Source organism: Strigops habroptila, chromosome 20 (assembly GCF_004027225.2).
Source record: "Strigops habroptila isolate Jane chromosome 20, bStrHab1.2.pri, whole genome shotgun sequence".
In the NCBI taxonomy this organism is placed as follows: domain Eukaryota; kingdom Metazoa; phylum Chordata; class Aves; order Psittaciformes; family Psittacidae; genus Strigops; species Strigops habroptila.
Genome location: NC_044296.2, coordinates 5,465,388 through 5,493,009, shown reverse-complemented (window position 1 = coordinate 5,493,009; position 27,622 = coordinate 5,465,388). Strand labels below are relative to the sequence as shown.

The 27,622-nt window shown below is 51.4% G+C and overlaps 1 protein-coding gene across 8 annotated transcripts in view; it reads right to left on the bottom strand.

Moving 5' to 3' along the window:
• Positions 1 to 4: 4 nt before the first annotated feature.
• The window catches only part of PIP5K1C (phosphatidylinositol-4-phosphate 5-kinase type 1 gamma), a 40,515-nt gene continuing 12,897 nt past the window's right edge, over positions 5 to 27,622 (bottom strand). The window contains exons 2-19 of one of the 8 annotated variants that reach the window (XM_030509775.1): positions 21,684 to 21,715; positions 20,012 to 20,098; positions 19,579 to 19,709; positions 18,755 to 18,872; positions 16,716 to 16,868; positions 15,657 to 15,956; positions 14,940 to 15,145; positions 13,581 to 13,664; positions 13,050 to 13,098; positions 11,995 to 12,079; positions 10,797 to 10,958; positions 9,766 to 9,904; positions 9,440 to 9,472; positions 8,254 to 8,358; positions 7,935 to 8,088; positions 6,168 to 6,242; positions 3,925 to 4,008; positions 6 to 3,548 (exon numbers count right to left, since the gene is read on the bottom strand). In XM_030509775.1, coding sequence (XP_030365635.1) covers positions 3,546 to 3,548; positions 3,925 to 4,008; positions 6,168 to 6,242; positions 7,935 to 8,088; positions 8,254 to 8,358; positions 9,440 to 9,472; positions 9,766 to 9,904; positions 10,797 to 10,958; positions 11,995 to 12,079; positions 13,050 to 13,098; positions 13,581 to 13,664; positions 14,940 to 15,145; positions 15,657 to 15,956; positions 16,716 to 16,868; positions 18,755 to 18,872; positions 19,579 to 19,709; positions 20,012 to 20,098; positions 21,684 to 21,715 — 2,000 coding nt within the window. In that variant the 3' untranslated portion in view covers positions 6 to 3,545. Of the gene's footprint in view, positions 3,549 to 3,924; positions 4,009 to 4,581; positions 6,243 to 7,934; positions 8,089 to 8,253; positions 8,359 to 9,439; positions 9,473 to 9,765; positions 9,908 to 10,796; positions 10,959 to 11,994; positions 12,080 to 13,049; positions 13,099 to 13,580; positions 13,665 to 14,939; positions 15,146 to 15,656; positions 15,957 to 16,715; positions 16,869 to 18,754; positions 18,873 to 19,578; positions 19,710 to 20,011; positions 20,099 to 21,683; positions 21,716 to 27,622 lie in introns of those variants that run through there. The other 7 variants (XM_030509770.1, XM_030509771.1, XM_030509772.1 and 4 more) reach the window with 7 other exon arrangements.

Sequence of the window (27,622 nt, the reverse complement as noted above, 5' to 3'; positions counted from 1 at the left end):
CACAGCACAGCACAGACTATGCTTTATCACAGAGCAGGACAGAGCATCCATTACAGTTCTCCCCGAAGGGGGGGGGAAAAACCCCTCGGAACAACCAAGAACATCAGAAAAGCTCATGGCTTCACCCCCAACGAGAAACATGACAACAGCCACAGGTTGGCATCACATTTCTGCCGCCAGCCCCCCCCGCGCCCCGCTACTTACATACATTCGTTACACGGTGCACGCACAGAGCGGACACAGAATGAGCAGGAATAGGAACATCCACCAGAACATACTCGGGTCTAATGTAGACATCAACAGAAAGGAAAACCCGACACGGTCCAAAACGCCTGAGCTGCGGCTTCCACCTCGTCCTCATCGGAGCATGAGAGCAGCTGGGAGTGAGGGACAGGGGGGAACAGAGCGCAGGCCAACAGCCGTGCCTGTGCCAGCTCTGCACCAACACCTGCAAGTGCTTGAGCTTCACTAAAACACTTCGGAAAGTGCAGTTTGGGCACTCGGGGCTCTCTGTGCCAGCCCCTTGGGTGTGCCCCACCAGAGCCTTCACAGGAGCTCGATGGCAAGCACAGACGCAGATGCCAGATTTCTCTTGCTAAATCCACCTGCACTTCGGCAATAGCCCGAGCTGAAGGCTCACCAGCAGCCTCAGCATGTTCCACACAGCCAAGAGTCCCAGATAGGGATGCAGGAGAGCAAACAGCTACGTGGGGACCGGCTACCTCATAGGGCTGCTCTGCTCAAACCTTGGTGGAATAAGAGAAAAATGGTGCTTCCTCTTAACGATGGACAGAGCAAGGAGTTACACCAGGGAGCTGCTGGGCCACTAGAGAAAACCCTGACCAAGAAAGTACAGGCAGCTTACGACCCAGATGGGCTGGAGGTTCAGTGTGACAGAACTGCACAAGGATTGTCTCAAAAAGCCTGAATGCTCGAGGAAAGACACCGCTTGGAATGAACATGCTGCAAGAGGTTTGGGGTCCTCCACCTCTCTTGGAACCAAGCACAGCTCCGGCTTGTGGAGTTCATTCACGGAGATGCTCCATGGAGGTGGGGCTCAGATGCTCCCTGCACAGAGGCTTTAGAGCCCCCTGAAGTGAGGAGAAGGAATAAAAGTTTCCATCAACAACGTTTAAACCATCTTAAACAAGGTGCTTGATTTCAGTTGGCTGGAAAGGCCTGAGGGGGACAAACCCAGCACCCACAAGCAGGGTGGTTCCAGGGTGGTGAGCTCAGGCCAGGCCACCCAAGCCCAACTTCCTGGCCTCCTCCAGCACAACACCCAAGAGCAACATCTGAAGATGCACAAGGGATGTGGCTCCCTCTGGCCTCTCTACACACAGCATCACACTTCGAGAGGAAAAAAAGGCTGAATTCTCAGCATTCTGAAGCCTCCAGCTTTCAGCCCAGACGCAGGTTGGTCTGTAGGTATCACGCTCCTCCTGCCTCCTCTCCTCCGAGCCCCTGGAGCGCTGCCCACAGCCTGTGGAGCCCCGAGCTGGCACAGAGAGGGAATAAGAGCCATTCCCCAGCCTGCAGCAGGGCTGCCATGGAGCAATGCTAGCAGCTGGGAGAATGAGCCATCAAGGAGTGACTGAAAAGGGAGAGTTAAAGACTTCTGATAGATTATTTGGTAAATACATGAATACATCTAATGTCAGCAGCTTGCAAGATCCCCAGCCTGTGCTCTCGAGAGCAGCACACCTTACAGCCTTCAGCATCTGCAGGCAAGGGGGGGAAGTCTGGGTCCTGCACTGCTAGGCAAGAAAACATCCATTCCTGAAGATCTTCACCAAGTTCAGCACACGGCAGAGCTTCCCACCAGCCCAGTTCCCTTGCGGGACCTGAATTAAGCTGTTCTGAGCACTGGTGGGAATGCAGATTGGGGGGACCGAGCCCTGAGAGAAGGGTCCCTCTCCCCCACTCCTCTACAAGGAATCCCAAGGACAGTCTGAACATTGTAATGAGAATAAAGACATTTTGACCCTTTTGCTTAGGCAAGGCTCATAAAGCACAGGAATGAGACCTGGCTCCTTCTGGTCTAAAGGATTTCCTTTCTTCTCCCTGGGAGATGAGGCTGGGCTTGCTTGAGTTCAAGACAATGCTATGGTGTGTGTCCTGCTGGCAGTTGGGTGAGCCTTGTCTGAACACTACCCAGTAACACCAAATCCCCTTGCTTTAAAGCCCTCCTCAAGCAAACTATCTCAGACAGCTGAAGCAGTGATTCCCAAGAGCTGATGTTACCACAGGCAACATCCCAGTCACCAACAGAGCCCGTGAACACGGAATTCGGTGGCAGAGCCAAGCTCCCGTTCCCGCCTCCAGCACCTCGCTGCCTGCCCTGAGGTACGGATGATCTACATGAACCAATGTTTGTGCCCCCCCACCCGAGTACACCCATGAGCATGCAAGGTGCTAAGTGGCTCCAGTGGGATGCAGTGTCTGGCCAGGCCACAGCTGGTCCCAGGAGGTGCACATCTGTCCGTGCCCGTGCGTCCGGTCCGGCAGCTGGTTCAGCTGAAGCGTTGGGACTCCGAGCACAGAGCGAGGGGTGATGCAGCGGTGCAGCACAGGGCGAAGGCAGAACCCAGCACGCCAGCCGGAGGAGTGGAGGTGACAACGTCACTGTCCCTCGGGATCGTTCCGGGATCGCTCTCGCTGGCCCCGCACAGTGTCACAGATTGAGAGAAGTCACCAGCGATGCTTTAATCCAAGAAAATTGGCATGGCTACTTTGGACTACTGTAACATGGGAGTGATTCTATTCCATGGCCTTTAATACATTGCATTTTCATAGCACCTTTCATCCCAGGGTTAAGTGCTTTAACGGAAGCGGGTACTGTGCACCCATTAGCACGGGGGAAACCGAGGCACAGAGTGGTTTAGTGACTTGCCTTAGATCACTCGGCAAAACCGTGGCAGAGTCTGGACAGCCTTAAACCTCCTGACTCCATCAGTTGGTCAGACCATGCTGCTGCCTCCAGTGAAGCCACTCCGGTCCCTGCCCTCCCCAGCAACGTGCTCCTACCAATTCTCCAGTGAGGTCTCACACTCCTTTCTGATGCACAAATATATGACAAGAAACAAAAAAAAAAAAAAAGGGGGGAAAGAAAAAAGTGCAGTAAACTAAATGTTTAAAAAAGCACATTTGTGCTGTCTCTGTGCAAAGATAAAAGAAATAAATACATGGTTAAAAACTTAAAAAGGTTCACAGTATCACACAGGGATAGGTAGCTACGGTAGTGCACGTCTGGAAAACACTGTATTACTACCCAGGATTCTCTACACCCCGCTGCTGCCTCCCTCGGGAGCTGCGGGTGAGCGGGTGGTTTCTTTTGCTGCCCACGTCTGGGATAAGTAGAAAGACACGGTTATAGTTTTGCTCCGTTCTGAAATGCAGTGCCCGGGATCCTGCAGTGCAGCAATACTGGTTGGTGTCAGCAAGCTCTTCCCCATCCCACCGGAATGGCTGCATCAACAAAAAGGGAACACATCGACCTGCAGAGGGAATCGCTGCTCTCTGGGGCTTCTGTGTCTGCATAGAGATTACTGCAAGAGGCAGAGAAAAGAGAGTCAGCACCTGCCCTTGGCCCTGTGTGTGGTTTCATGTGAGCCCAGCCAACTCCCCAGAATCACACCAAGCATGAAAGGAGAAGTCCAAGGTTGTTCATCTTGCACCCTCCAGTAATGACAACCCCACTGGAGAACTTCAGCTCCCCAAAGCTCTCACTGCACCACACCATCCAGACCAAGCCACGACCCCTGCTTTGCCAGCACAGGAGATCTCGTCTGCTGCCACAGAGCTGACCCGAGTCACAGCCGGGCTCCGCTGCAGCCATGCAAGAGCCCCCATGCTGAGGGGACACAGCCACAAGCTCTGACCTCGACCCACTGGGCACCCAGCACACGTGTCTCGTACACTTACTGTATCGCTCTCCTCATCAGAGACAGAGTGGAGCTGAGCGCTATAGTGGAGCGGGGAGTAAACCCAACTCCTCTCGTCTGTCGGCTGCCAGAGTGGCCAGAGACGGTGGGGAGAATGCAAGGAGAGCAGCAGCAGAGCAGGGAGCAAAGGAGAGAAAAGGGAACAAATAAAAGGAGAAAATAAAAAGAGTAGGAAACAATACATAAGAACAGCAGTCCACCTGGAGGGAGAGAACTGAGCTCGGTGCCAGCTCTCAGCAGAGGAGCCCTCCTCATCTTTGGTACATACACGGGACAGCCCACCAGCAGCTGACACTGCACCCTGCTCCCCTGCAGCAGGGATGGCACAACCATCCCACTTGCAGGGACAGCTTTTTAGAGCTTTTGAGATGCCAGAGAACCCTCAGCTCCCTCCCTGCCACAGCATCACCCCTGCTCCAGAGCAACCGAGAGGCACGCGGCAAGGACTTACCTAAGGGCAGCGACAGAGCTCGTGGTTCTTGCTACCCACTCCCAGCCCTCAACCTCCCATTTCCTGAGCCCTGTGCACGAGACAAGCTGGCATCTTACAGGGAAACATGGTCTGGTTTGCTGTGCCTTCCCCCTTCCCTGCAGGCCAAGCACGGCAGCAGATGGGTGGGTTAGACCATGGTGGATGGTGGCCACAGAAAGGAAACGGTTATCACTGAGTGTCTTGGAGACAGTGGGGTGATGGGAATGAATGTGACAAAGGAGGCAAAACACAACTGGATCTTGGAAAGAATAAGGGGGAAGAGGGTGTGCGTCAAGGGAGCTGTTTATCACAGCACTGGGCATCGTGTGACAAGACACTTCTGCTACTGACACAGCTCAGAGAAGCCCAGGAGGATTCAAAGGCTGGTGTCTGCTTCCAGTGTTCCTGAGGGGACCCACTTCTTCTGCAAATGGGCTCTTCAGTCTCCAGAGGTGCTCCTAGAGAGGAAACTGCACCCTTTGACAGCCTGGGGTTTGCAGAGGAAGAGAAATGGATCTGGGTACTTGGAAAAAGCCTGGAGGGGGGGTTAACAGTTTAAAGTGTACAAGAAACTGACTACAAAAAGCCAGAGGAGCTTTGAAGCACTGGGCTCCACATGCTGAACCCCATCAATAACTGCAGCTTCATTAGCAGAGAAAGGAGGGAGGAGCAACCCTTGCCTGCAACTTCTCATGGGGCTCTGCTAGAGGCACAGAAAAGCTCAACACTGCATAAAGCCTCCCCCACATCCTCTTGCTCATCCATCCTGACTGAACTGCAGGCTCCAGCCAGCCTCTTCCAGAGCCTTTTGGGAGCTCAGATTCATGCAGGGAGCTGCAAACCCAGAGGGGACATAAAGGAGGATCTGGTGCTTGATATCAACCCTCCTGGTGCTGGGACAGCCAAACCACGCTAAGGGGCAGGAGGAGCTGCTGGGGAGGGTGCTGCCTATTTGGCCACGTAGGTGCAGCACTTTGTGGTGCCATCAGCCAAGGCCAGGAGCATATCAGGGCCCTGCCTCCCCATGCCCACCAAAAAGGCAGGCAATGGGAGGACCATGCTATACAAATGCTTGTGCTGAGGCTCTGGCACTGCCTTTGAGAAGATGAGCTCTCCCAAAGCCCAAGCAGTTTGAGCTCTGGATCCAGCTCCTAAATGCTCAACTGCCTCCCTCCATCTTGTGGAAAGGACAGGAAAACCCTCACAGCTCCCAGCAAACCTGCAGTGAGGAGGGAGCACGCTGGTGGTGTTGAGAAGGGCTGGAGAGCAGAAACCACCCCTGACCCAGCAGCAACTCCTAACTCCTTTGGCTGTAGGAGCTGCTCACCATCCCTGCCATGAGCCTAAAAGGTCATCTTGGTTTTTTAGCAGCTTCAAAACATCTTAATGGTCTCTTTGGAATCTCATCTGGCTTCCTGGGCTGAGTCTAACATTACCTACAAAGGCTCAGGTGCCTCTCTGGCCAGGTCTGGTGCTTGCAAGTTCATCCAAGGAATGGGTGATAGTACAGCCCATCCCATGGCAGAAGCTGTGTCACCAGCCTGCAGAAAAGCAGGACAGAGCATGTGTTCCTGGAAGATCCTACAGGGGAGATCCATTTGTGTGATTCCAATATGCTTCCCTGGTTTCTGCTGGGCTGGTTCCTAGTGGCCACATGATACAGAGCCCCAGCATCCAAGGGAAACAGAGTGCTGGCCCCAGTGTTTCAAAGCTGCAGCTCTGCTCCCCTACGTGCTGGCATGTTCACTTACACTCCCAGAGGAAAGCCAGGTGGTTCGGAATCTGGGCTGGCGGGGAGAGTAAATCCAGTACCTCCCATCTGTGAACTGGATGGCCCCAGGACGAGTGAAGTGAGAAAGGAAACAAGAGGGGGGGAAACAAAAAAAAAAAAGAGGATGATATGAAAAAAGAGAATGAAAGAGAAAGCAACAACCAGGGGGTTGGGCAGCCCCAGGCCTGAAGGGCTCAGCGGGCAGGAAAGCCGTGCGTGGGAAGAGCAGTGCCCATGCCCTGCCACCATCTCTGCACTTTCATTCCCCTGGGGGTGAACAGGAGGATGAAGTGCTCTCCTTTCAGGAGCAGACTCCCAGAGATCGGATCATGGTCCCCTAGGACTTGACAAATCATCCCTTGACCGTCACCCCTGGAGCACTCCTGGCAATGAGCAGCCGTGGCTCCAGCCCTGCTGCACTCCGATGCTCCAGTCAAGTGGTTTTCCAAGGACAGCACCCATGGGAACCCAAAATCAGCTTTTCCCTTCATCTCAGCAGTGAGAAACACTCCACAGCACACAACACACATTTAATGCAAAACAAGGACTCGGATGAAGTATGAAATGCTGATGAGCAGTCGGTCACGCTCTCTGGGAGCACACACTGCACACAGATGGCTTCCTCTGGATAAAGAGGAGTCCCACAAGTTGGGGGGTGAGTCCATATGCCCACGGACAGGGAGGAAGAGAAACTGACCCTTCCTATAAGACACTTGCCACCGGAACAGGCAGCTTGAACCCAGCTGCCATCCACAGGCAAAGAAAGAGCAGGTGGTGTTAGAGGGAGCTGTTGGCATTTTAAACAGCATGCATAAAACCCCAAACCAGACAAGCCTTTAAAATGGAGCTGATTCCTTCCACAGCTCCCACGAGCCTTGGAATGACTCGGCAATGAGTGAGCAGCTCTGCACCAGAGTCATGCAAGCACAGGGAAAGGCAAACGTTGCCATTTTTAGGTTAGCCTGAAGGAGCTCATCACAAAGGCTCAGCTCAGCTCCAGCACCACATTCCCAACAGCACCATGTCGGAGCAGGGAGGAGATGGGCACCTCCTTTACTGAGATGGTTCCAGTGCCTGGACACAGGGGAGAGGTCTCAGGGTCAGACCCTCAGCTCTGCTCTGGGAACCCACAGGGCACGTCCATGTGGCTAAAAACTCTTCTCTGGGCTGTAGAAGCTGCTCAGACATTGTGACGGCTGACTGAGGAACACAGCTCTGGGCTCCACAGCACTCTGCTGCCAACCAGCAACCACCTCACTTACTCCCTGTCTCAGCACTAGATTTCCAATGCATCACCTAATGCATCTGCCTGCAGGGAAAGGAAAAGCCAGAGTTCACCAGAGCCCAAGGTCAGCCCCACTGCAACCACCTCCCTTCTGGCTCTAGGCCACTGTGGCATGTTTGGGCTCGGGCTCTCTGGCTGAGGAAGGAAGAACCCCTCAGTTGCACCTACATTCACCCTGGCTTGTCCCAGGAGTGAACACGGCCTAGATAAACCCTTCACCCTGCTTGGAAGTAGAGCTGCCCACCTATGGTTACATGCACAGCAGCAGTGCCACCCATCTGAGCCCTACAAGATGCTGCTTTGCATTCTCCAAGGGTTAATCCACTTGCCTGCACTCAAAAACCCACCCAGTGTCAAGATCTCAAGGTGCTCAACACACAGATAGCACTGCCCTGTGCCCAACTGCCTCGTCCAACCTTTCCTATCACATCCCTAACCGGCCAGGCAGAGAAGGTGTCTTACAAAGTATATGTCTGTGACTGGCACATCATCTTCATCCGAGGCCTGGCTGGCTGGTTCCGAGGCCTGGCTGGCTGGTTCTGAGGCCTGGCTGGCTGTCTCCACCTCTATAGTAGCTGTGGACGTTACAATGGCACAGGCTGAAGAAGCCGCCTCTCTGGAGGGGAGAAAAGATGACAGAGTCTAGTCACTGCCATCAGAAATGAGCAAGCAAGGCTGATTTACTACAGAGGTGCTGGAGATGCTCCACTGTCACATCCAGAAGGACCAAATGACATGAGGCAGGGGTCTGCAAAGCTGCCCAGCACCATAGAACACTCACTCTTTGTCATCTTCCTCAGGAGCTACGATCTCAACATCACACTTGGGCTCCAGCTCGACACTGACCTGCTGAAGCTCCTCCTCAACCCGCACCTCCTCGTGTGACCTGGAAACCAAAGAGAGAGGTGGGACAGGAGGACAAGAGGAAAGGGATTAAATAGCCAGCGTCAGTGCAGTACGGGAGGAAAGAGAATTGGCGTCTGGGGAAAACCTGTGCCCAGAGTTAGCCTGGCATTATCTATCAGCCACACAAGGGTCAAAGCCTCTGACTTCTTCTGAGACTCCCAAAGCTGCCCAAGCATGCTCCAGGGTTAACACTGGATTTACCTGCACACTCAGCAGCTGCCTGTGAGAGTCTTCAGTTTAATACCTCATGCTATTGCAGTAATTGCCTGTGCTACCAGGGCTGGCTCCACAGACCTCATGGGAAGGAGAAGGTGGGGGCACATGCTTGGGAAAGGAAAGAGCTCCAGGTTCATTGGCAGCACCGTCCTGCTCTGTGCCACCCCTGGCTGGAAGCCAGAGCCAAGAGGCAGCACTCCCCATCCACCTTCATGCCAGGCAACTCACCCCTCTTCCTCTCAAAACCCCAGAGGAAATTCCCCAGCAGATCAAAATAATCAGCTCTGGGGAGACCTTAGAGCAGCTCCAGTGCCTAAAGGGGCTACAGGAGACCTGGAGAGGGGCTTTGGACACGGGCCTGTGGAGACAGGACAAGGGGAATGGCTTTAAGCTGCCAGAAGGGAGATTGAGATGAGCTCTGAGGCAGAAGCTCTTCCCTGTGAGGGTGCTGAGGTGCTGGCACAGGGTGCCCAGAGAAGCTGTGGCTGCCCCATCCCTGGCAGTGTTCAAGGCCAGGTTGGACACAGAGGCTTGGAGCAACCTGCTCTAGTGGAAGGTGTCCCTGCCCGGGGCAGGGGTTGGAGCTGGAGGAGCTTTAAGGTCCCTTCCAACCCAAACCATTCTATGATTCTGTTTTCCTCACAAAGCACTGAGAGATCCACTTGTAAGGAAAATTCTGTCTAAGAAACCGGGATCATTTGATTGCAGAAAGCGGATCATCATCCTGCAGAGGACCATGCCGAAATCTTGGGGCTGCTGAAATTCACATTCAGCCCTCCGAGAGACACAGGGATGAATGTGAGGTCTCTGTACAGCAGTTCAAGAAGAGATGAGACTTTCCTCACCTGCCATCCTGCCCTGAGGAGTGTGTACGCCTCCTGCAGAAGGAAACAAGAACAGTAGAGTTTAAGGAGCGATTTAAGTCAGGAATCCTGTACTGTCCCCAGCTCTAACTCCCCACCCCATGAGGGAGATGTTCTACTTAACAGCTGACACTTCTCCCAGCAATAATTAATCCCATCAAAGCTGTGTCTGTTTGCTCCCAGGAGAGGTTTCATTAAAGTCAGTCATTTGCATTCCAGAGCCCAGGGCAGCTACTGAGATGTGCAGCACGAGGAGGAACAGCCGCCCGGCTGCAGTGGGGCAGGGGATGGGTGAGTGCTGTCCTCACCTGTACCTGGGCTGCTCAGACGTCTCCGAAGGGGATCGCTCAGGAACCGAGAGAGATGTTGAAGACAGTGTTGTGGCTATGGAAGCCGTGGTAGCTTCTTCAAAGGAAGGAGGTGTGCAGGGTAGCAGGTCTGGCCTGCCTGCTGGTCCAGAGTGGAGGGCAGGAGAGATGCAGGAAGAAAAGGATGAGTAGGTCAAACACCAACACGTCACCTACGCCAGCCCTGTGAGAGGCTGCTCCACCATCAATTTGCACACCCTCCCTGGGACTGCTCACTTCAAACAGAAACTGCAACAAGTTTAGCTGGGTTTATGAATGCAACAGTGTCTTCCAAAGCATCCTCTAGATGAGAGCCAGTAAGCACCACTCCCAGTGGGACAGACAGACACTTACAGGAAACGTAACGCCAGTGAAGGCATCTTGCTGGCAACCAAAGCTGGATTAAAAGGCTTGGATCACCTGAGATAAATATCCAAGTGAATTAAGGGACGAATCCAGTGCTTGGCGCTTTGCACTTGAGGAGCCTGCCCTTCGCCACTCATCTGTAAGGTCAGCCCAGATGGAAGCGATCAAAAGGCAGCACAGAACCAGGCCAGCTGCCTTTTTTCCAATGGCCCTTTTTAACTATTCAGACACTGTCATTATAGTCCTATAGCTCCCAGCCCTTCCCTTCCACCCCTTTTTTTAAGGGCTATGACTCCTGGTGCCTTGCAGCAGTGACACACGCAAGCATTTTCACTCCGAACCATACAGTGCTACAAAGAAGGGATTTGGTCTTCTTCAATGCAGAGGAGCTGCTTCCCCAAACAACTAACTGCTGGTGCTGTGACAAGAGAGCATATTCTTACATTCTCTCCTGTCCTGGTGAAGTTTAGCACCTGCAAAGACACAGCAGTGAAGAGCTATCCATCAAGGAAGGCATGTGGTCGGTGCACACTGGGGAACTTGACGAGGACAGGGGAGGATCCTAAGGAACTGCTACAAGAGAGAGGGTATTCACATAGCAATGAGGCACCACACCAGACCATTACCTTCATCGTCAAGTGTGGGGTAGCTCCGGGCTGCACGAAGGTCATACTGTGTCTCATCCTTTTCAGAGGGAAGCTGGCTAGCTGAAAACGCAGCCGTTGGACCAGCAGTCTTGATAGCCAGCAAGGCACTGCGCCCTTTCTTTGAGGGAGATGACTTCAGAGCTGGATGACAGGAGGGAAAGGAGATGAAATTCCTACCAGCAACCAGAGCAGCTGAAAAGCTGCCCGGCAGAAAAGGCCCTGGGGGTGCTGAGTGATGGAGCTGAACATGAGCCAGCTTGTGCCCAGGTAGCCAGAAGGCCAACAGGATCCTGGCCTATATCAGCAGGTCCAGGGCAGTGACTGTCCCCCTGCACTGGGCACTGGTGAGGCTGCACCTCGAATCCTGTGTCAGATCTGGGCCCCTCACTGCAAGAGAGACATTGAGGTGCTGGAGCGGGGCCAGAGAAGGGCACCGGAGCTGGTGCAGGGCCTGGAGCACAAGTGTGATGAGGAACGGCTGAGGGACCTGGGGGGGTTTAGTCTGGAGAAGAGAAGGCTCAGGGGGGACCTGATCGCTCTCTGCAACTGCCTGACAGGAGGATGGAGCCAGGAGGGGGCTGGTCTCTGCTCCCAAGGAACAAGGGATGGGACAAGAGGAAACGGCCTCAAGCTGCACCATGGGAGGTTTAGATGGAGCTGAGGAACAATTCCTTCCCCAGAGGGTGCTCAGGCATTGGAACAGGCTGCCCAAGGCAGTGCTGGAGTCACCGTCCCTGGAAGCGTTCACACACCGTGTAGAAAAGGCCCTCAGTGACATGGGTTAGGGGTGGCCTTGGCAGTGCTGGGGAACGGTTGGACTGGATGGTCTGAAAGGTCTTTTCCAACCTGGTTGATTCTATGATTCCATGAACTCCTGTCACACCAAAGGCACTTTACCCTTCCTAGAGGGAGAGAGGCCTCTGCCCTCTGGCACAGACACACATGTAATCTGCAAGTGCCATCTCCAAAGGGCTGAGCGTGAGCCAGCCCGTGGGGAGAGGAGAGCTCCTGGGGCCAGTCTGAGCAGAGTAAAACAAGCCATGGCAACCTGAGGGCTTTGCGCTTCTCAGTGGAGAAGCCTGCTCAGACTCTAGCCCAGAAACCCTCCACGTGCACCAAAGCAGCACGACTGCTTTGACTCATCACAGGGGCAACAGCTCTTGAGTGAGGTACTTACAGGAATTCTTTCGGAACACCGTGTTGGTCATGAATTTGAAGAATCTCTCTGCATAGAAGCTGGGTCTGTGCACGGACACCGTGTCCTGCAGAGGCAAAGTGCAGTTGTTGCATTGGAAAATTACCCCTCAAGGCAGAATTTCTGTCACAACCAACAGAGTCTTTTCTATTCCAACACTTAGTCCTAATAGAGCCTTAAAATGGAAAGGCTTAACTGAAATTAGCTGATTAATGCTATAAATAAGCCTGAAGCATTGCCTTTGATTTGATTGCATTTGATTATATTCTGGCTGTAATTTTAGAATGGATTTTGGTGATTTTATTCCTTTGTAGCCTTCTGGAGTTTTACACACATGACATTTCTCCTGGCTCTGCTGCCACTCAAGGCACATCCGAGGACCTTGGCACATGGCACCGACCCCAACGTGCAGCCAAGTTTCTCCACACATCTCAAACAGTTTGCACATTTTGTTGACAATGGTAAACTGGGAGTTGTCTCTGCCTCTGCTGTTTCACTGTGCTACCATGACTCGGCAGCCACATGCTTCCTTTGCCTTATTATTTAAGGGAAGCCAGGATAAGTAATGCTGAGAAATAGTTTCCACATCCAAGGTTGTTCTTTTGTAAACATGCACCCGGCTGCTGCAGGAGACACGACAGCAGGGAAGCACTGAGAGGGATGTATTAGCAGATAGTTACTGGAGTGGAAACAGTCAGTCAAAGACAGCAAACACAGGGCTTCTGAAGACATACCCGAATGCACACAATGTGTGTGTACAGCTCCTGGTGTCATGGGGAGGAGGAAAATGACAGATGGGAGTAGAGGAGGAAAGCTGGTAGCACAACAGCTAAAGATGCAAGGAGGTGGAGTGAGCAAGAAAACCTGATTGGGAATAAGTGGCACTACGCCTCTGTGGTGGCATAAGAGGCAAGAACTATTCCTTTCATCAGTTTCAACTGTGCCAGTTCAGGCACTATAAATAGCAAGGTAATCAGCAGCAAGTAGCACAAAGGAAGCCAAGGCAGGTAGACACTGGTGCCTGGACAGACACTCACCCCATCATGGACAAGGGCCTTCCAGGTATGTTCTAGCTTCTTGATGAACCTAAATTCCAGGGGAGAAGTGAAGAGAAAGAGACAGATTCAGGCACATTGTCTAAACCACACAGGGGAGATCACTGAGCTGCTAACAATTCCTCCTTCATCCAAGCACAGCCTGTCCTCCAGCCAAGACAGGTCGGCTGAGCACACCGGCATCTCTGAGTCAGGTCAGGACTGCCTGGGAACCCTACAGGGAAGGAGGAGCTGGGCTCCAAGAGGGGCAGAAAATCAACTTCCAGCCCTGGATTTATGATACCTTGGAAACCTATTATACCTTAGAAGAATGGCTCTGCATCACCAGCTGTTCTAAGGACAGGATAAAAATCCACAGCTCGTGACACGCATGGACAGACAGCTTTAGGCAGCTTTAGGCAGCCTGCCTGCTCATTAGCAAACCCTTCAGCAGAGGAAAACCTTCCTGCTTCCATTCAGGATTAAAATAGATGTTAACACCCTTAAAGGACAGACAACTGCAAAGTTACTTACCTGTATGATTGAAGGATATCTATTATTCCTACATGGAGCAGGAGACGCTCTCCTTTGCCATTCACTGCTGGGATTCCTCCCATCCTGCAGGTAGAACAAACCCTCAGTGAGTGCAGCCCCAAAATAACACCCCAAGCCCTGCAGAAGGGTGGGCAGCAGCAGCAGCAGTGAAAAGAGGGCTCCAATATGGTGGTAACAGTGCAAAACCTGTGCACTTTTGTGCACAACCAGGGGAAGTCACCGACTGACACAGCCCATCTCACACCAAGTGCCTCCAGGGTTCCTGCCTGCCTGGATCACCAAACATCAACGATCAGGACAGGACCAAAGATGACAGCTCTGCCTGGGCCAGACAGCACCACATTGTCTTGTCTTAGCTACAGGACTTCTTATTCTGGGGCTCAGAATATTTATCAGGTGAGCACAAGCTGCCCGCCTATTAGGGCAGCAAACCTTTAAGGGTGAGGGTGTTTCCAGATCCATCCACACTAACATCGGTCCTGTCAAAGGTGCAGCAACCACAAGCCCCAGCACACAACAAAAGCGTGCCACTGGAATTAATGATGCTGCTTGGAAGAATGGAAACACCAAAGCATTATCCTAGCTCTGCTGTGACTGATCCTCCATCAAAACTGGAGCAGCTGGTTTCAGACACCAAAAAAGAGCAAACTCCACCATTTGTTAGCACGTTTGGTACCCAGAGCCACAGGGCAGGCAGAGGACAGGTTCTGGGCAACCTCATCAACCCATAGCTCCACCAGTTACTCCAGCACTTGGCTATGCTGCTGTTTGGTAACCACACTGGGATGGCCTCAGGAAGTTGTGAATGCTCCATCCCTGTCAGTGTTCAAGGCCAGGTTGGACAGAGTCTTGGGTGACATGGTTTAGTGTGTGGTGTCCCCGCCCATGGCAGGGGGGTTGGAACTAGATGTTCTTAAGGTCCTTTCCAACCCAAACTATTCTATTCTATTCTACTGCCAGGGATTCCAAAGATGGAGTGATGGAGAATTAACTCCAAGCTCCTAGGGACAGGCTGATCCCTACTTCCACTCCAGTATTTGGATGCTCAGCTAGAACTGAGCAAGCTTCTTCCCAGAGCATGGGTGGATGTTCAGAGGCTGTTACAGCAGCTGTCAACCTCTAGACTGGCCTAAGAAGAGAGATCACCATGAGGCTGGAGCCTTCCAGCAGTATTTCCCACCTCAGCTTCCCCCTTTCACACCATGCTGCTTTATTGGCAGCAGTACCACAACCCCCAGAAGAGATGCTCACTCTTGACAGTTCATATGGGCCTCATTTGGGATTCACTACTCCAGCCTCCACCTCCACCCCCCGCAAGTGAACCAGGTTTTCACCTACGCGTCATCTGTGTCTATGGGCTCCCCCCGGGTAGCCCCACCCTGGATAGACTCCATGGCCGTGGAGTAAAGTGCCTTCTGCCCCACGGGACGCTTCTCATCTGACGTGCTGTGGGCTCCCTCGGACTGCTGCTCCCGTTCTTGCTGGTCTATGTTATGAACCCCAAGGAGGAGGCTGTAGTCCATGATTTTAAAGCTTTCCAACACCTACAGGTTAGTATTGAGTTTAAGAACAAAGACAAAATATCAGGCCAGCAGCTCAAATGCAGCACAGATACCAAAGCATGGAACAGCCCGTCCACATTGCCTCTATCAAGCCCTTTGCCAGAGGCTGAACGTTTCTGAATCAGAAGTCATCTCTGAACTTGACTGCATGGAGTTTGGCCATCCCATAATCAACCCAAAGGGCTGAAGGATTGCAAATAACAGTGTTGTACCAGGTACCTGCTGCACACTATATAGGAAAAATGTATTTAGTCCCAACAGATCAGCTCCAAGTGGAGCAGGCTGCCATGATCTGATGCACCAGGCAAAGGAGCACAGCCTTAGTCCTCAAAGGCTGTCATGAAATCCAATTCCACTGCTTTGCTTTCAGGGAAAAGGGCAGTAGAAGGGATTTATCCTGCTTTTGGGTTAGCAGATTAATAAGGTTCTCAATCATTTGCTCTTCCTCATGCTTGAGAGCCACAGAACTTCATTAACCTGCTCCCCTCCTTACCAGACAGTCACGTTGCAACGTCTTCATCAATGCAGTGAAGGTGTCTGCATCCAACATCAGGCCCTCGGGTATGTCTTGCATGAAGTCTAGATCCTTGTATGTAGGGCTGGACTTTTCTTTTTCCTTCTTGGATGCCCGGCGTTTATAGGTGGAGCCTTTCAGGTCAAATTTCAGGTGCATTTTCACCACACGAGGCAGGATGTTGTTCATCACGACCACACGGATGTTTTTGCCCCCTGACTGCACACAGTACAGTCCATAAAACTTTGGTAGCAGCGTCCGGGGGTTCTGGTTCAGGTTCTGCAGAAGGGTTGGGAAAAAAAATGAGGAAAGGTCATTGTGGCAGAGAACTCCTGCTGTGTTCAACACACGTTACAGAACCACGGAATTGTTTGTGTTGGAAGGGACCTTAAAGCTCCTCCAGTTCCAACCCCTTGCCATGGGCAGGGACACCTTCCACTAGAGCAGGTTGCTCCAAGCCCCTGTGTCCAACCTGGCCTTGAACACTGCCAGGGATGGGGCAGCCACAGCTTCTCAGGGCACCCTATTCTGCCACCTTCATAGTGAACAGATCTTGGAACAGTCAGATGGGGGGGTCTTCATTTAGAAATATTCTCAACTTTCCATGAGAACTTACTGCACACATGTGACAAACTCCTGCATTTCATTGGCTTTAGGACCTGAAAATACCACTATGCCTTGAATACAGGGAATGGGATGTCCAGCACTTTCTGGACAAACAACCAAGCCTGGAAATTCCCTGCTTTCCCCATCAACAGCAGCTAAAAAAGGGAAGCCAAACTGGAAAAGAAATAAACACAGTAAGTGGGAACTTCAAGTTTAAAAATAACAGCTCTCTTCATCTCTCCAGAAGTCAGAAATCAAGAGCTGTTCTCTGGCCCAGGATAAACCAGGGACATGGTCTTCGCAAGTAATTGGCAGGATTTGTTCTTCTGGGCCTGGATTTGTGGTAACATTGGCCACAAGGGTGGGGGACACGAACAGAAAAGCTGCCACAACAAACCCAAGTCGTGTCCAAGGTGCTGGGGGGATACACACCATGTAGTAGCCAGGAAGGAGCTTCTGTAAGAATTCAGCTTCCTTGTGCATCACAGTTTTTATGATGAATTCATCGTCGCTGGTGACATAGAAGAGGGACCCGCTGGCACCAGGGTTCGACAGCTCTATCAGAGGCTCGTTACAGAGGGAATACTAGGGAGGAAAAGAGAAAAAAAGATCATGTTTTTAGGCCTCACTCATTGCACACTGAGTCCTACACCCTTGAGGGCTTTCCCCAGCATGTTGTCTCCCTGGGAGATGAGGGGGTAGCAAAGCTCCAACAAGAACTATTTTCATGATAGGGTAGGTCTAAGCAAAGTGGATGGACAGTTTCCAATTAGAGACTGAGATTACATTTCAGAGCATCCCAACTGCTCAGGGATAAAGCTAATCATCTGCTTTCAGCAACATCCAGGCTTCATAATGACATCTTATCTTCTCCCACTGTGTGTGTCTGACATTTAGGCTTCTTTCAGCACATCACCACAAGTGCGGAGCGAAAGATGGGATTTTAAGAGACATGGCAATCTGCTCAGGCTACCACGTATCACTGTGCTGGAGGGAAGAGAGTGCACTGGCTGTTCCCAGCAGCCTCCTCTGGCTTCGTGCTCCCTGTTACAGAGAAATCCACATCTCACCCCTCAATCCTGCTGGAAACACAGGAAAAGTATCAGACCAGGTGTCCAAACAAGAAGAGGGTCAGCACAGTGTAAGCACAGCAAAGGGGTCCAGCATCAGGAACTGGATTTGGAGGATGTTTCTAGACATCGGTATGCAAACAGCAGGTCCTCAAATGAGGACATGGTTAAAAAAAGAAGAAAGTATAAGCATGCAAATACCCTTTGCAGCAGGTACCAACCCCAAGGTAACTGTGTAGGTCAAATTCAGGGCAGCATCACGTCAGAGCTGCCACAGCAAGAGGCAAGATGGGGAGAGGGAGGGAGGGTATGTGAGAGACATAATCAGAGCAATAAATTCACTGCTCATCATTACATACTGAAAACAGCTTTCAGCTCTGCGCAGATTAATGATCCAAGACTTTATCAAGTTAATTATCTCATGCATAATTAAGGCATTTGCTGCTGTGGCAGGCAAGAGACAATCAGGGGAAGCAGAAGCAACAAATCAGAGCTGTGACCTTTGCAGGTGAGGCAGGCTCTTTGCCTCACCCAGGTTTTGAGCCGTGCATCAAAGCAGCCAGTGTTATCTTGGGTGGCACAGATGAGGACCACTGCTGCTGTCAAACCATGCAATGGCACAGATTTGTTTCTACTGGTAAGTGCTCAGCTACGACTGCTCCTGTCTACAGCTGAAGTCAGAAAAAAGGCCTATTAAAAAAACCCTGTGCTCATTTGGATGTGTTTCCTTCCCTGGCTCTATAAATGTCCTTTTCTAAAGAGCAGGGCATCATATACATACAAAGGACCAACTTCAACCCCAGTGTACTTCAAGCTCCGACAGCTTATATTAGTGGGTATTTAAAAACAGCCTTTCCAGCTTTAAGCAGCTTTCTGAGCACAAGAACAAGCTGTATTTTATTCTGTCTCTGTAAGATGATTAAAATAACTACAACTCACATAGCTCTGGAGTGAGTACACAAGGAAAAATTCCCATCTTTGTCCTCAGAGCCCCAGGGGACACTACAGGGTTGAACCCAGCAGAACACCACTCCTTGTGCTTGTAAACACAGTGAGTTATTGTCACCAAAAGTGACAGTGAGGGAACCCCACTGCACAGCTCACACAGCACACGTGGAACCAGATCATTCCCTTTCCCTCCAGTGGAATCCAGCTACACCTCTTAGCAAACGAAGACTTGGGCTGAGCGCTGCTGGTCTTCCTGGGACCATCACTGGATCCCCTCCAAAACTGAACGCAGTCCCTAAATCCATAGCTTGTTCCCACTCCTTGCTGGGATCAGAACAATTCCTTATCTCTTTTTCTGTCCCTTTTAGGCAAGAATTGGTGGCAGCCTTGATTTAGGGGCAAACTTCTTGTCTCAAAGGAGGAAAGAGAGAGGAAGGAGAAAACAATCCATACCAAATAATCATCTGGACGAATCCCAAAGAGTTCTCGGAAGTACCGAAAAGCCACTGGTGCATAGGTCTTGAACCTGAAGTCTGCATAATGGTGAGCTGGAGTGAGATTACTTCCTTCACTGCACAGGAGAGACGGGGCATGAGCAGGGCCTCTGTAGTACCACTCACAAGATATGTACAGTCACAGCAAGGCTACTGTATATTTAAGATGAATTCAGCTTTGCTAAAAGAAATCTTAGGAACAGCAACAAACAAAACCATCTTTCTTCTGTGGCACAACAACAGGAAAACAGGTTTTAAATTATCTGCCAAAAATCTATTTCCAAAGAGTGCAAGGAACCACCAAGCAAAATATATTCACACAGAGAACGTAGCTTTTATGAGCTTTGCTTATTCACAGTTAAAGAGCTTCCAGTTTCTTCCATCTCAAACATGGTATAATTCCATGGAAGAAGGTCTAGATGGACAGGTAGAAAGAAAAGCATGGAGGAAGGCTAACAAACTCAAGCAGACAGTACTGCATCTTGCATTGTACTTCCTTTCAAGCCACTGTGCTGCAGAATCTAGCACTTCCCACTGTTCTGTTTGAATGTGATGGATGCATATTTAAAACACTCAGAGTATCCAACTCAGTGATCTAAAGACAGATGGAAGGAAGCTCTCTTGAAAAGAATCAGTGAGAAGAAAAGAAGTAACTCATAGAATCCCAGACTGGTTTGTGTTGAAGGGACCTTAAAGCTCATCCAGTTCCAGACCCCTGCCATGGGCAGGGACACCTTCCACTAAGCAGGTTGCTCATCTGTTTTGTTTCCCTGTCTCCATTACCTTGGGAAAAAAATGCTTTCCACCACGTAGAAGTCCTGCATCAGGACATCTCTCTCTGGCTTGGAGCTCAGATTGCCAACAGTATATCCGATCCCCAGCTGGATGGCCCCCTTCAGAGTGGACGAGGTGGTCTGGCAAATAAGAAGAGCAGTCAGTAAGTATTTCACAGCAGATTATCCCAATAACATCTCATGGCTGATGATAGTCATGTCTATGACTCCTCTGGGGTCATCCCAGGCACTACATACTGCTGAACAAATTCTACCAGCTGCTGAAGAGATGGGTTAAGGCTTCCAGGTTTGCCATCTGCAAGATTATGCAGTACAAGGGTGCTGCATAGAAAAAAATCTAACTCAGACTGGCAGCTATTGGGCCCCAACTTCTCAACCTGCCCCTTACACACTGCAGCTACTCCCACTGCACAAAACCAAACCTTTTTGTAGGTGGTTTCACCAGAAGCATCAACGCTTCGATGACCAATCTTCTTCCCTTGGCCAGGCAGTCCTGGTAGCGATGGTCCCTGCAATGAAAGAGCATAGCTAAAGCCCAGACCAGAAGCTGAAGTGGCCAACATGAACAAGGAGAGCAGCAGAGCCACAACCACACTATCATGGCTGTGAAGGACAGAGAGACCTCTATGGCTGGAGCAAGCTTTAAACAAGGCTGTTTAAATTATCCATCCATCCCTCCAGAGAAGAAGAGTTAGAACACCCAACCCGTCCATCTGACACCCCAAAATCAACTGGGCAGAGCCCTCAGCATTGATGCTGAGTTCAGGAAAGTTCTCCTTGCTTTCCAGCTGCCAAGATGCCCCCACTGCTTGACTGCAGTTTCTCAGTGATCTAAAATAGCGATGTATTAAATCAAACAGTGAGAGAAGTTTATTCTCCCTCTCACCACCCCAGGGGATGGTGGAGCCCAACAGACAGCTGAGACTCCACCAATGACACGTAGGGGTAGGTTACTTTAAAGAACAGCCAGGCTTTGGCTATTCTTTCAAGCAGCATGCAGAGAGATCCAAGGTCAACTTCCCAAGGGACAACATTATCTCAGTGTCTCTCTCGAGTGCTGCACAGACCCATCCTCTCCAAAGTGATGTCTACAGCAGACAATGGATAATTTTGTTCAGACTACAGATGTTCTTTGTGTTTTAGCTTTGAATCGAGAGCTGGAGCTATTTCTGCTTCAAGTGCTTGGACTGCTCGTGCTAAAGGGCAGTGATTTCTCCTGCAAAAAATCTTAATTTCCTGCTCTGTTTGAAGCACTGAGCACAGCCAGGCTTGCTTCCAAGTGCTCCCCTCCTCGAAAAAGTGGGGCTATTTGTGCACTGAGAGAGCAATCAGCTTCCACACAAGTTGAGCTTCCTACTAGGATTATTTCTGGGGAGGTGGAAAAAAATCAAGTGTCACATCCCTGGCAGTTCCATGGGAGGATATTCAGCCTCCCAGGTGAGTGATGGAAAGGACTATGTCAGAAAATCAGATCAAACAACAATCAGTTGAACACGATGCCCTAAACCAAGAGCGTGGGCTTCAGGGAACAGCTTTGAGGCACAGATCCTCCCACGAGATTCCCTGCTGCCAACTGGGAAGAGCTTTGCACCAGAAGGTAACAGTGATTCAGCAACCTGCGACCTGGATTGGGGGTGAGGAAGATCAGTCCCTTGACATATTTATTCCCTTGTTTCATGGCTTCACAAGTTGCAGCCTCCTTGGCTCACTCCCAGGAGCAGGTGATACTCAACACAGAGCCCTGGAAATGTCTGGTACATGGATCCTCCATTTATCACCTTCAGGTTCTGGTGTGGAAGAGATGCCCTCAGCCAGTTACTATGAGACATCAGGGATGACAAAGCTAAAACTGGCCACATGGTGGGCATAATCCCTTCACAATCCCTCTGTGGCTGTGGTGATGCCAAGACAGGGATTCCAATGACCTGCCACTAATTTTCTTTCTCCCACATAACAGATATCAAGTTTTCAGTCATCTTAAAGGTACTTTGAAATTCAGCTTTGCTCAAGAAAAGCCAGACAGGAGCCTTTCCCAGAGCTCTGTGTTCTCATTTCTCAACACAGGATGTACAGGGCCAGCTTTACACATCTCACCTCGGTGACGGCTGCCCTCTTCGGTGCCAGACCTGAGGAGAGAAAGGAAGAGCATCAGTAAAAGTAGGGACATTGGGGAAAAGTCCAACAACCACCCCACCAAGAAACCAGCCTGACACTTTGCTCTTTCAAGCAAGCTGGAAAGCCTTTAAAGCAGTTGCTTTTGCTCAGTTTTCAGTTTCACCAGTGCAGGAGTCTGAAATGACAGGGGTAACCCAAACAATTCTACATTCAGAAGCAAAGATGTACATATTTTCTTAGGAATAATGTTTCTTAGAGGCTTCAGGAGACTCAGTTCTTGTAAATCCTTGCTGCAGGGCAATAGGTCCAGACTGCACCGAAGAGTCGGTTCCATAAGAAGCCCACAGAGACACTTAGGAAGCTGCTTTCCAGCCACTCAGAAGGCACTTGACAAACCACATTGATAATTGAATCTATTTATAGAACCCAACGTCCAAATATACCGCAGAAATGAATGCATCATTTATCTCTACTACTGCCTTGGGGAGAAGCCACCATTACTCCATTACAGTGAACGGTGAGAAATTAGGGTTTTTAGATTAGATCTCTCATCAGAGATGGAAACAGGAGCCCAAAGCCTCCTCTAAGGTGAGGCCATCTTCCCATTTCCTAGCATGAGCCCAAGTTTGCAAGGACCTCCTTATTTCTAGGCAACAGAGAGAACAGGTTCCTCTGCTGCTGGCCCCACGAGGTGTTTGCTGACCTGCCAAGAGCCTCGCACGTGGGACCACAAGTCCTCTGATTCACGAGGGATATCTACACAAGCTGGGGGGGTGGTAGTGGTACTTCTCCAGGGGGAGCAGATGTCCAGCCCTCCTCAATGGAGAGCAGGAGAAGCCCCGGAGGATCAATGCCAGGTTGGACAGGACTTGGAGCAACCTGGTCCGGGGGAAGGTGTCCTTGCCCGTGGCAGAGGGTTGGAACTGGATGAGCTTTAAGGTCTCTTCCAACCTGTGTCCAAGGCCTTGAACACTGCCAGGGATGGGGCAGCCACAGCTTCTCTGGGCACCCTGTGCCAGCGCCTCAGCACCCTCACAGGGAAGAGCTTCTGCCTCAGAGCTCATCTCAATCTCCCCTCTGGCAGGTTAAAGCCATTCCCCTTGGCCTGTCCCTACAGGCCCTTGTCCAAAGCCCCTCTCCAGGTTTCTTGTAGCCCCTTTAGGCACTTCTTCCTAATGACTCATCTAAATGTCTCCTCTTTGAGCTTTAAGCCATTCCCCTTTGTCATATCAGCAAATTATCAGGTTTTGTGCTCAAAAATCAGTTCTTCGGCCTACGACAATACAACTCTCTGAACATCCAACAAGAAGCCCCGCAGTGGTGCAGGAGATAGGGCACTAAGTGAGCATTTGGCTAATGAACATTCAGGGCACGAGCTGGAGAAGCAACTCAAGCCCACAGAGGAACCCAAAGGGGCAAATCCTGCTCCAAGCTGAATGCTGGAATTCACTGGGAGCACAGCGTGGCACAGGGACACTGTGCTCTCCCTGCTACGGCCGCTCTCCTGCTGCACTAATTGCTGTTCTGCACTTTGTCACAATTCCAGAGCAGGAGATTAGCTTGAATTTTGTGATAATTACCACAAGCTGCTTTCACCCCCAGCTTCTAGGTGTCTGCTGCTGTACACGTACCAAGAGTGGAATCAAGACCAATGCCTGTGCAACAGAAAGAGGTGATCTGGGCGCAAGGAGCTGCGGATCTCTGGGAGAAATGATGCTTCAGGTGGACAAGGGCAGCACCAGCAAAACCTCGCCCCCCCCCCCCCCCCCCAAATCAGCTTTATAAAATTGACTTGTCTAGGCAGAAAATGAGAACAAATCTTGCACTGGCTCCTTGGCTCTGCTCATCTCAACCGAGCTGACAGATGGCCTTGAGAGACCTGATTTAACACCAGCTTTGGGGGTTATACAGCCGCAGGAGACAGCAACCGGGTTTGTGGGGAACAGGAGCTCTGCCGTGGGAAGGTTCAGCTCTTTAAGAGCTGATTGAGTTGATCCTTAACCTATTTGGTGCTGCTTAGTGAGGGTGAATTCAGGAATGTGATGAGCGGCTCTGGAAGGGGAACCCTGGGATGAAACCCCAGCTTTCCCCCCTGCCTGGGTCTTGCAGTACACATCGCCTCACCTGCTGCCTTCGGCTCCTCTTCTCATCTGGGCACGGCTCTGGCCAAGGCTCAAGCTCCTCTGCCGCCTCAGAGGTGAATGCTTTGGTTGTAGCATTCAGCAATTCCCATCTCTGATTTAGCATCTGCTTTTTTATATGCCTCGCTATTCACAGCCACGGTGGCTTGGCCACCCCCACCATGACGCTGGTACCCCACAGGACAGGGATGGATTTACTCCAGGAAAGCCTCTATAGGGTCAGTGTCCAACACAGAAAAGGACTCTTGAGTTTTAGTCCTACCATGCCAGGGCCTCCCCTGGGACTCCCAGGAGCAGCCAGGGATAAGCAATCCCATTTCATCCCCTGTTCCCCTCCTCTCACCTCCCACACCAGCTCCATGCCTCGTTTTGCCGTTTCAAGCACGCAGGAACCACCTCCACTTTGTGGAGGGAAGATGACATTTGCAAACCATGATCTGCTGCACCAACCTTACGTGCCACACTCCCTTCCCAGGCCCTTTGCCTTCTTCAGTTGAGCATAAACTCAGGAGGGAAAGGAACAGCCTGGCTTGTACAAATTAAGGGAAAGAGCTTAATGTACCTGCTAGGTAGGACAGGGCCTTGGGGCGCTGCTCAGCTTGCCCTGCTCCCTCCTTTCCACTCCTGCTCTGTGGGTTTCCTCAAGGACCCTGCCACCCCCAGCAACCCCCTCCAGCCTTCTGCTTGAGGGTTTTCAACCCTAAAGCCCAGAAGCTGCTCCCTCACCAGCACTTCCCCCCAGGATCAAGTGATTTGAGCCCTGCGTGGTCCAGCCACTGCAAGGGATTGCCACAGGGGGATGATCTGCAGGGAAGGCACCTACCAGCCTCTGAGTTTTGTTTTTTATAGAATCCCAGAGTGGTTTGTGTTGGAAGGGACCTTAAAGCTCCTCCAGCTCCAACCCCTGCCAGAGGCAGGGACACCTTCCACTAGAGCAGGTTGCTCCAAGCCCCTGGCCTTGAACACTGCCAGGGATGGGGCAGCCACAGCTTCTCTGGGCACCCTGTGCCAGCGCCTCAGCACCCTCGCAGGGAAGAGCTTCTGCCTAAGAGCTCATCTCAATCTCCCCTCTGGCAGGTTAAAGCCATTTCCCCTTGTCTTGTCCCTCCTGTTTATGCAGAAACTCTTTCTGCCTCAGAAATCCATCTGCTTATCCGGGCTCCGGAGGCAGGGCAGGAGCTGAAGATGCAGGGGGGCAGTTAACACATTCCTCCCTTGGCTGCAGGTGGGGATGGCATCCCGGGTGTTCACTTCCCTGGGGCCACGCTGCTGATGCAGGACACACCGTGCTGAAATGTTTCCTTGCCAGCTCAGCAGAAAAGCACTTCCAGTGGTTCAGCCCAATTACAGCGAGGAACGAGCAGGACAAGACCAGGGAAATGAAATTGAGAAAGAAGTGATTTGTTTTCTTGTCTCCGATCAGCTGTGTGTAGGGAACAGAAAAGGACAATTTTGGAGGGCTTTAGCCCGAGCCGCGTGACACAGCAGGCAGCAAAAGCAGAACAACATCTCATCAAGAGGAGCACACAATAGCTTATCCCCAGCAGCAGTAGAGGCTGCAGCCGCTCGGCTCCATGCTCCGCTTTGTAATTATGCAATCCAGTGGGATGTTCAGGCAAACATCTGCCTCATGGGAAAGGTGCAGTCTTATCTGAACACAGTATTCCTGCTCCTTTCCACTCTGCCAGTCACAGGAGTGGAACAACACATGCTCCCCAGCATGTCGAGTGCACCCCGGCAGCACGGTCGGGACACCAGCCTCTTCCCAGCCTCTGGCTCCTCTCTTCATCACAGCCTTCAAGTCCAAATCCGTGTACCAGAAGTCACAGCAAAGCTTGATGAGATCAATTAGACAGCAAACATCCCAGCAGGAAGCGTAACCTCTCCAGGACAGAGCCAGCTCTGTGATGACATCCAGGCACAGCGGCACCACGCTAAAACCACGACGCCAATTTAAAGTGAGCCCATAAAAGGCTGAAGGACTTTGAAGTCACATTCCTCACCGCCTTCCAGAGAAGCTACAGCAACAGCCAGTTGTCCCCTTACCTTTGCTCAGCGGTAGGATATGCTTCAGATCTCCTTCTAGCAGGTCACAACCCACAAGCACCATTCACTGGAGTGTCTCCTGGCTACTGGGAGAGCTGTAGGTCAACAGCAAGGCAACAGACAACCTCCTGTTGCCTTTCTAGTTGCAAAAACATCAGGGACATGAACACAGCACATGACCCCAAGTAGCCCCTGGGACTCTGTGTGTTCAGATGGAGTTTTCAGCTGCCACAAGATCCCAGATTACTGTTTCCCAACCCCAGGTCAGAGAAGCACAATCCACCTCTGTGAAGGCTTGGTCCAGAATTCACTTCCTGCCTTTGTCTTCTGAGCATTGCTCCGAATCTCCTGCCTGCAGGCTCGTGCCGAGAAGCAGGATTCAGCACTTTTAACATGTGCAGTGTCCTCGTGCAGGGGAAGGATCCTCAGGTGGATCCTCCACTATGTTGTTCTCAAAGTGCCACTAATAAAGGGGGAGAAGCAAGAGCTGACTAATCACAGTTTGAGATCCCAACAGTTTAAACCCAACCGGTTTGGTTGGAAAAGACCTTAAAGCTCCTCCAGCTCCAGCCCCTGCCATGAGCAGGGACACCTTCCACTAGAGCAGGTTGCTCCAAGCCCCTGTGTCCAACCTGGCCTTGAACACTGCCAGGGATGGGGCAGCCACAGCTTCTCTGGGCACCCTGTGCCAGCGCCTCAGCACCCTCACAGGGAAGAGCTTCTGCCTCAGAGCTCATCTCAATCTCCCCTCTAGCAGGTTAAAGCCATTCCCCTTGTCCTGTCCCTACACGCCCTCATCCAAAGCCCCTCTCCAAGTTTCTTGTAGCCGCTTTAGGCACTGGAAGACTGTTAGAAGGTCTCATGTTATAAAAGCAGTATCTGAACCAGCACAGGCAGCCAAACAGGGCTTCCTGAGGCACCAACACGAGCACATTGAAAGGGAAAGGAACAAACCAACCTCCACATTTCTTCTTGCACTCCAAATGTGCAGCTTCAGCTCCCAGCCAGCAGGACCAGGACAATCATTAGAGAGGAGATGGCACAACAGGGAGCAGTAGCCTGAGTCTTAGCAACCTCCCAGAGAAGGCAGCTCTTTACAACCTGCCCTTCCCAGGCAGGCAGGATGACCTACTTGGATCATTAAGCACGTTTTCTTCACATAAACTAAGGGGAAATCCTGCCTGACCAATTTGGTGGCCTTCTATGATGGGGCTACAGAACTGATGGACAGGGGCAGAGCAGTTGACGTCATCTACCTGGGCTTGTGCAAAGCGTTCGACACTGTCCCGCATGACATCCTTGTCTCTAAATTGGAGAGACATCAACTTGATGGATGGACCACTCAGTGGATAAAGAACTAGCTCGATAGCCGCACGCAAAGAGTTGTGGTAAATGGCTTGATGTCCAGTTGGAAACCTGTAATGAGTGGTGTCCCTCAGGGATCGGTGTTGGGACCGGTCCTGTTCAACATCTTTGTCGGCGACATGGACAGTGGGATTGAGTGCGCCCTCAGCAAGTTTGCCGACGACACCAAGCTGTGTGGTTCGGTTGATAGGCTGGAGGGAAGGGATGCCATCCAGAGGGACCCTGACACACTTGTTAGGTGGGCCGATGCCAACCTTATGAAGTTTAACCAAGCCAAGCGCAAGGTCCTACACCTGGGTCGGGGCAATCCCAGGCACTGCTACAGGCTGGGCAGAGAAGAGATTCAGAGCAACCCTGCAGAGAAGG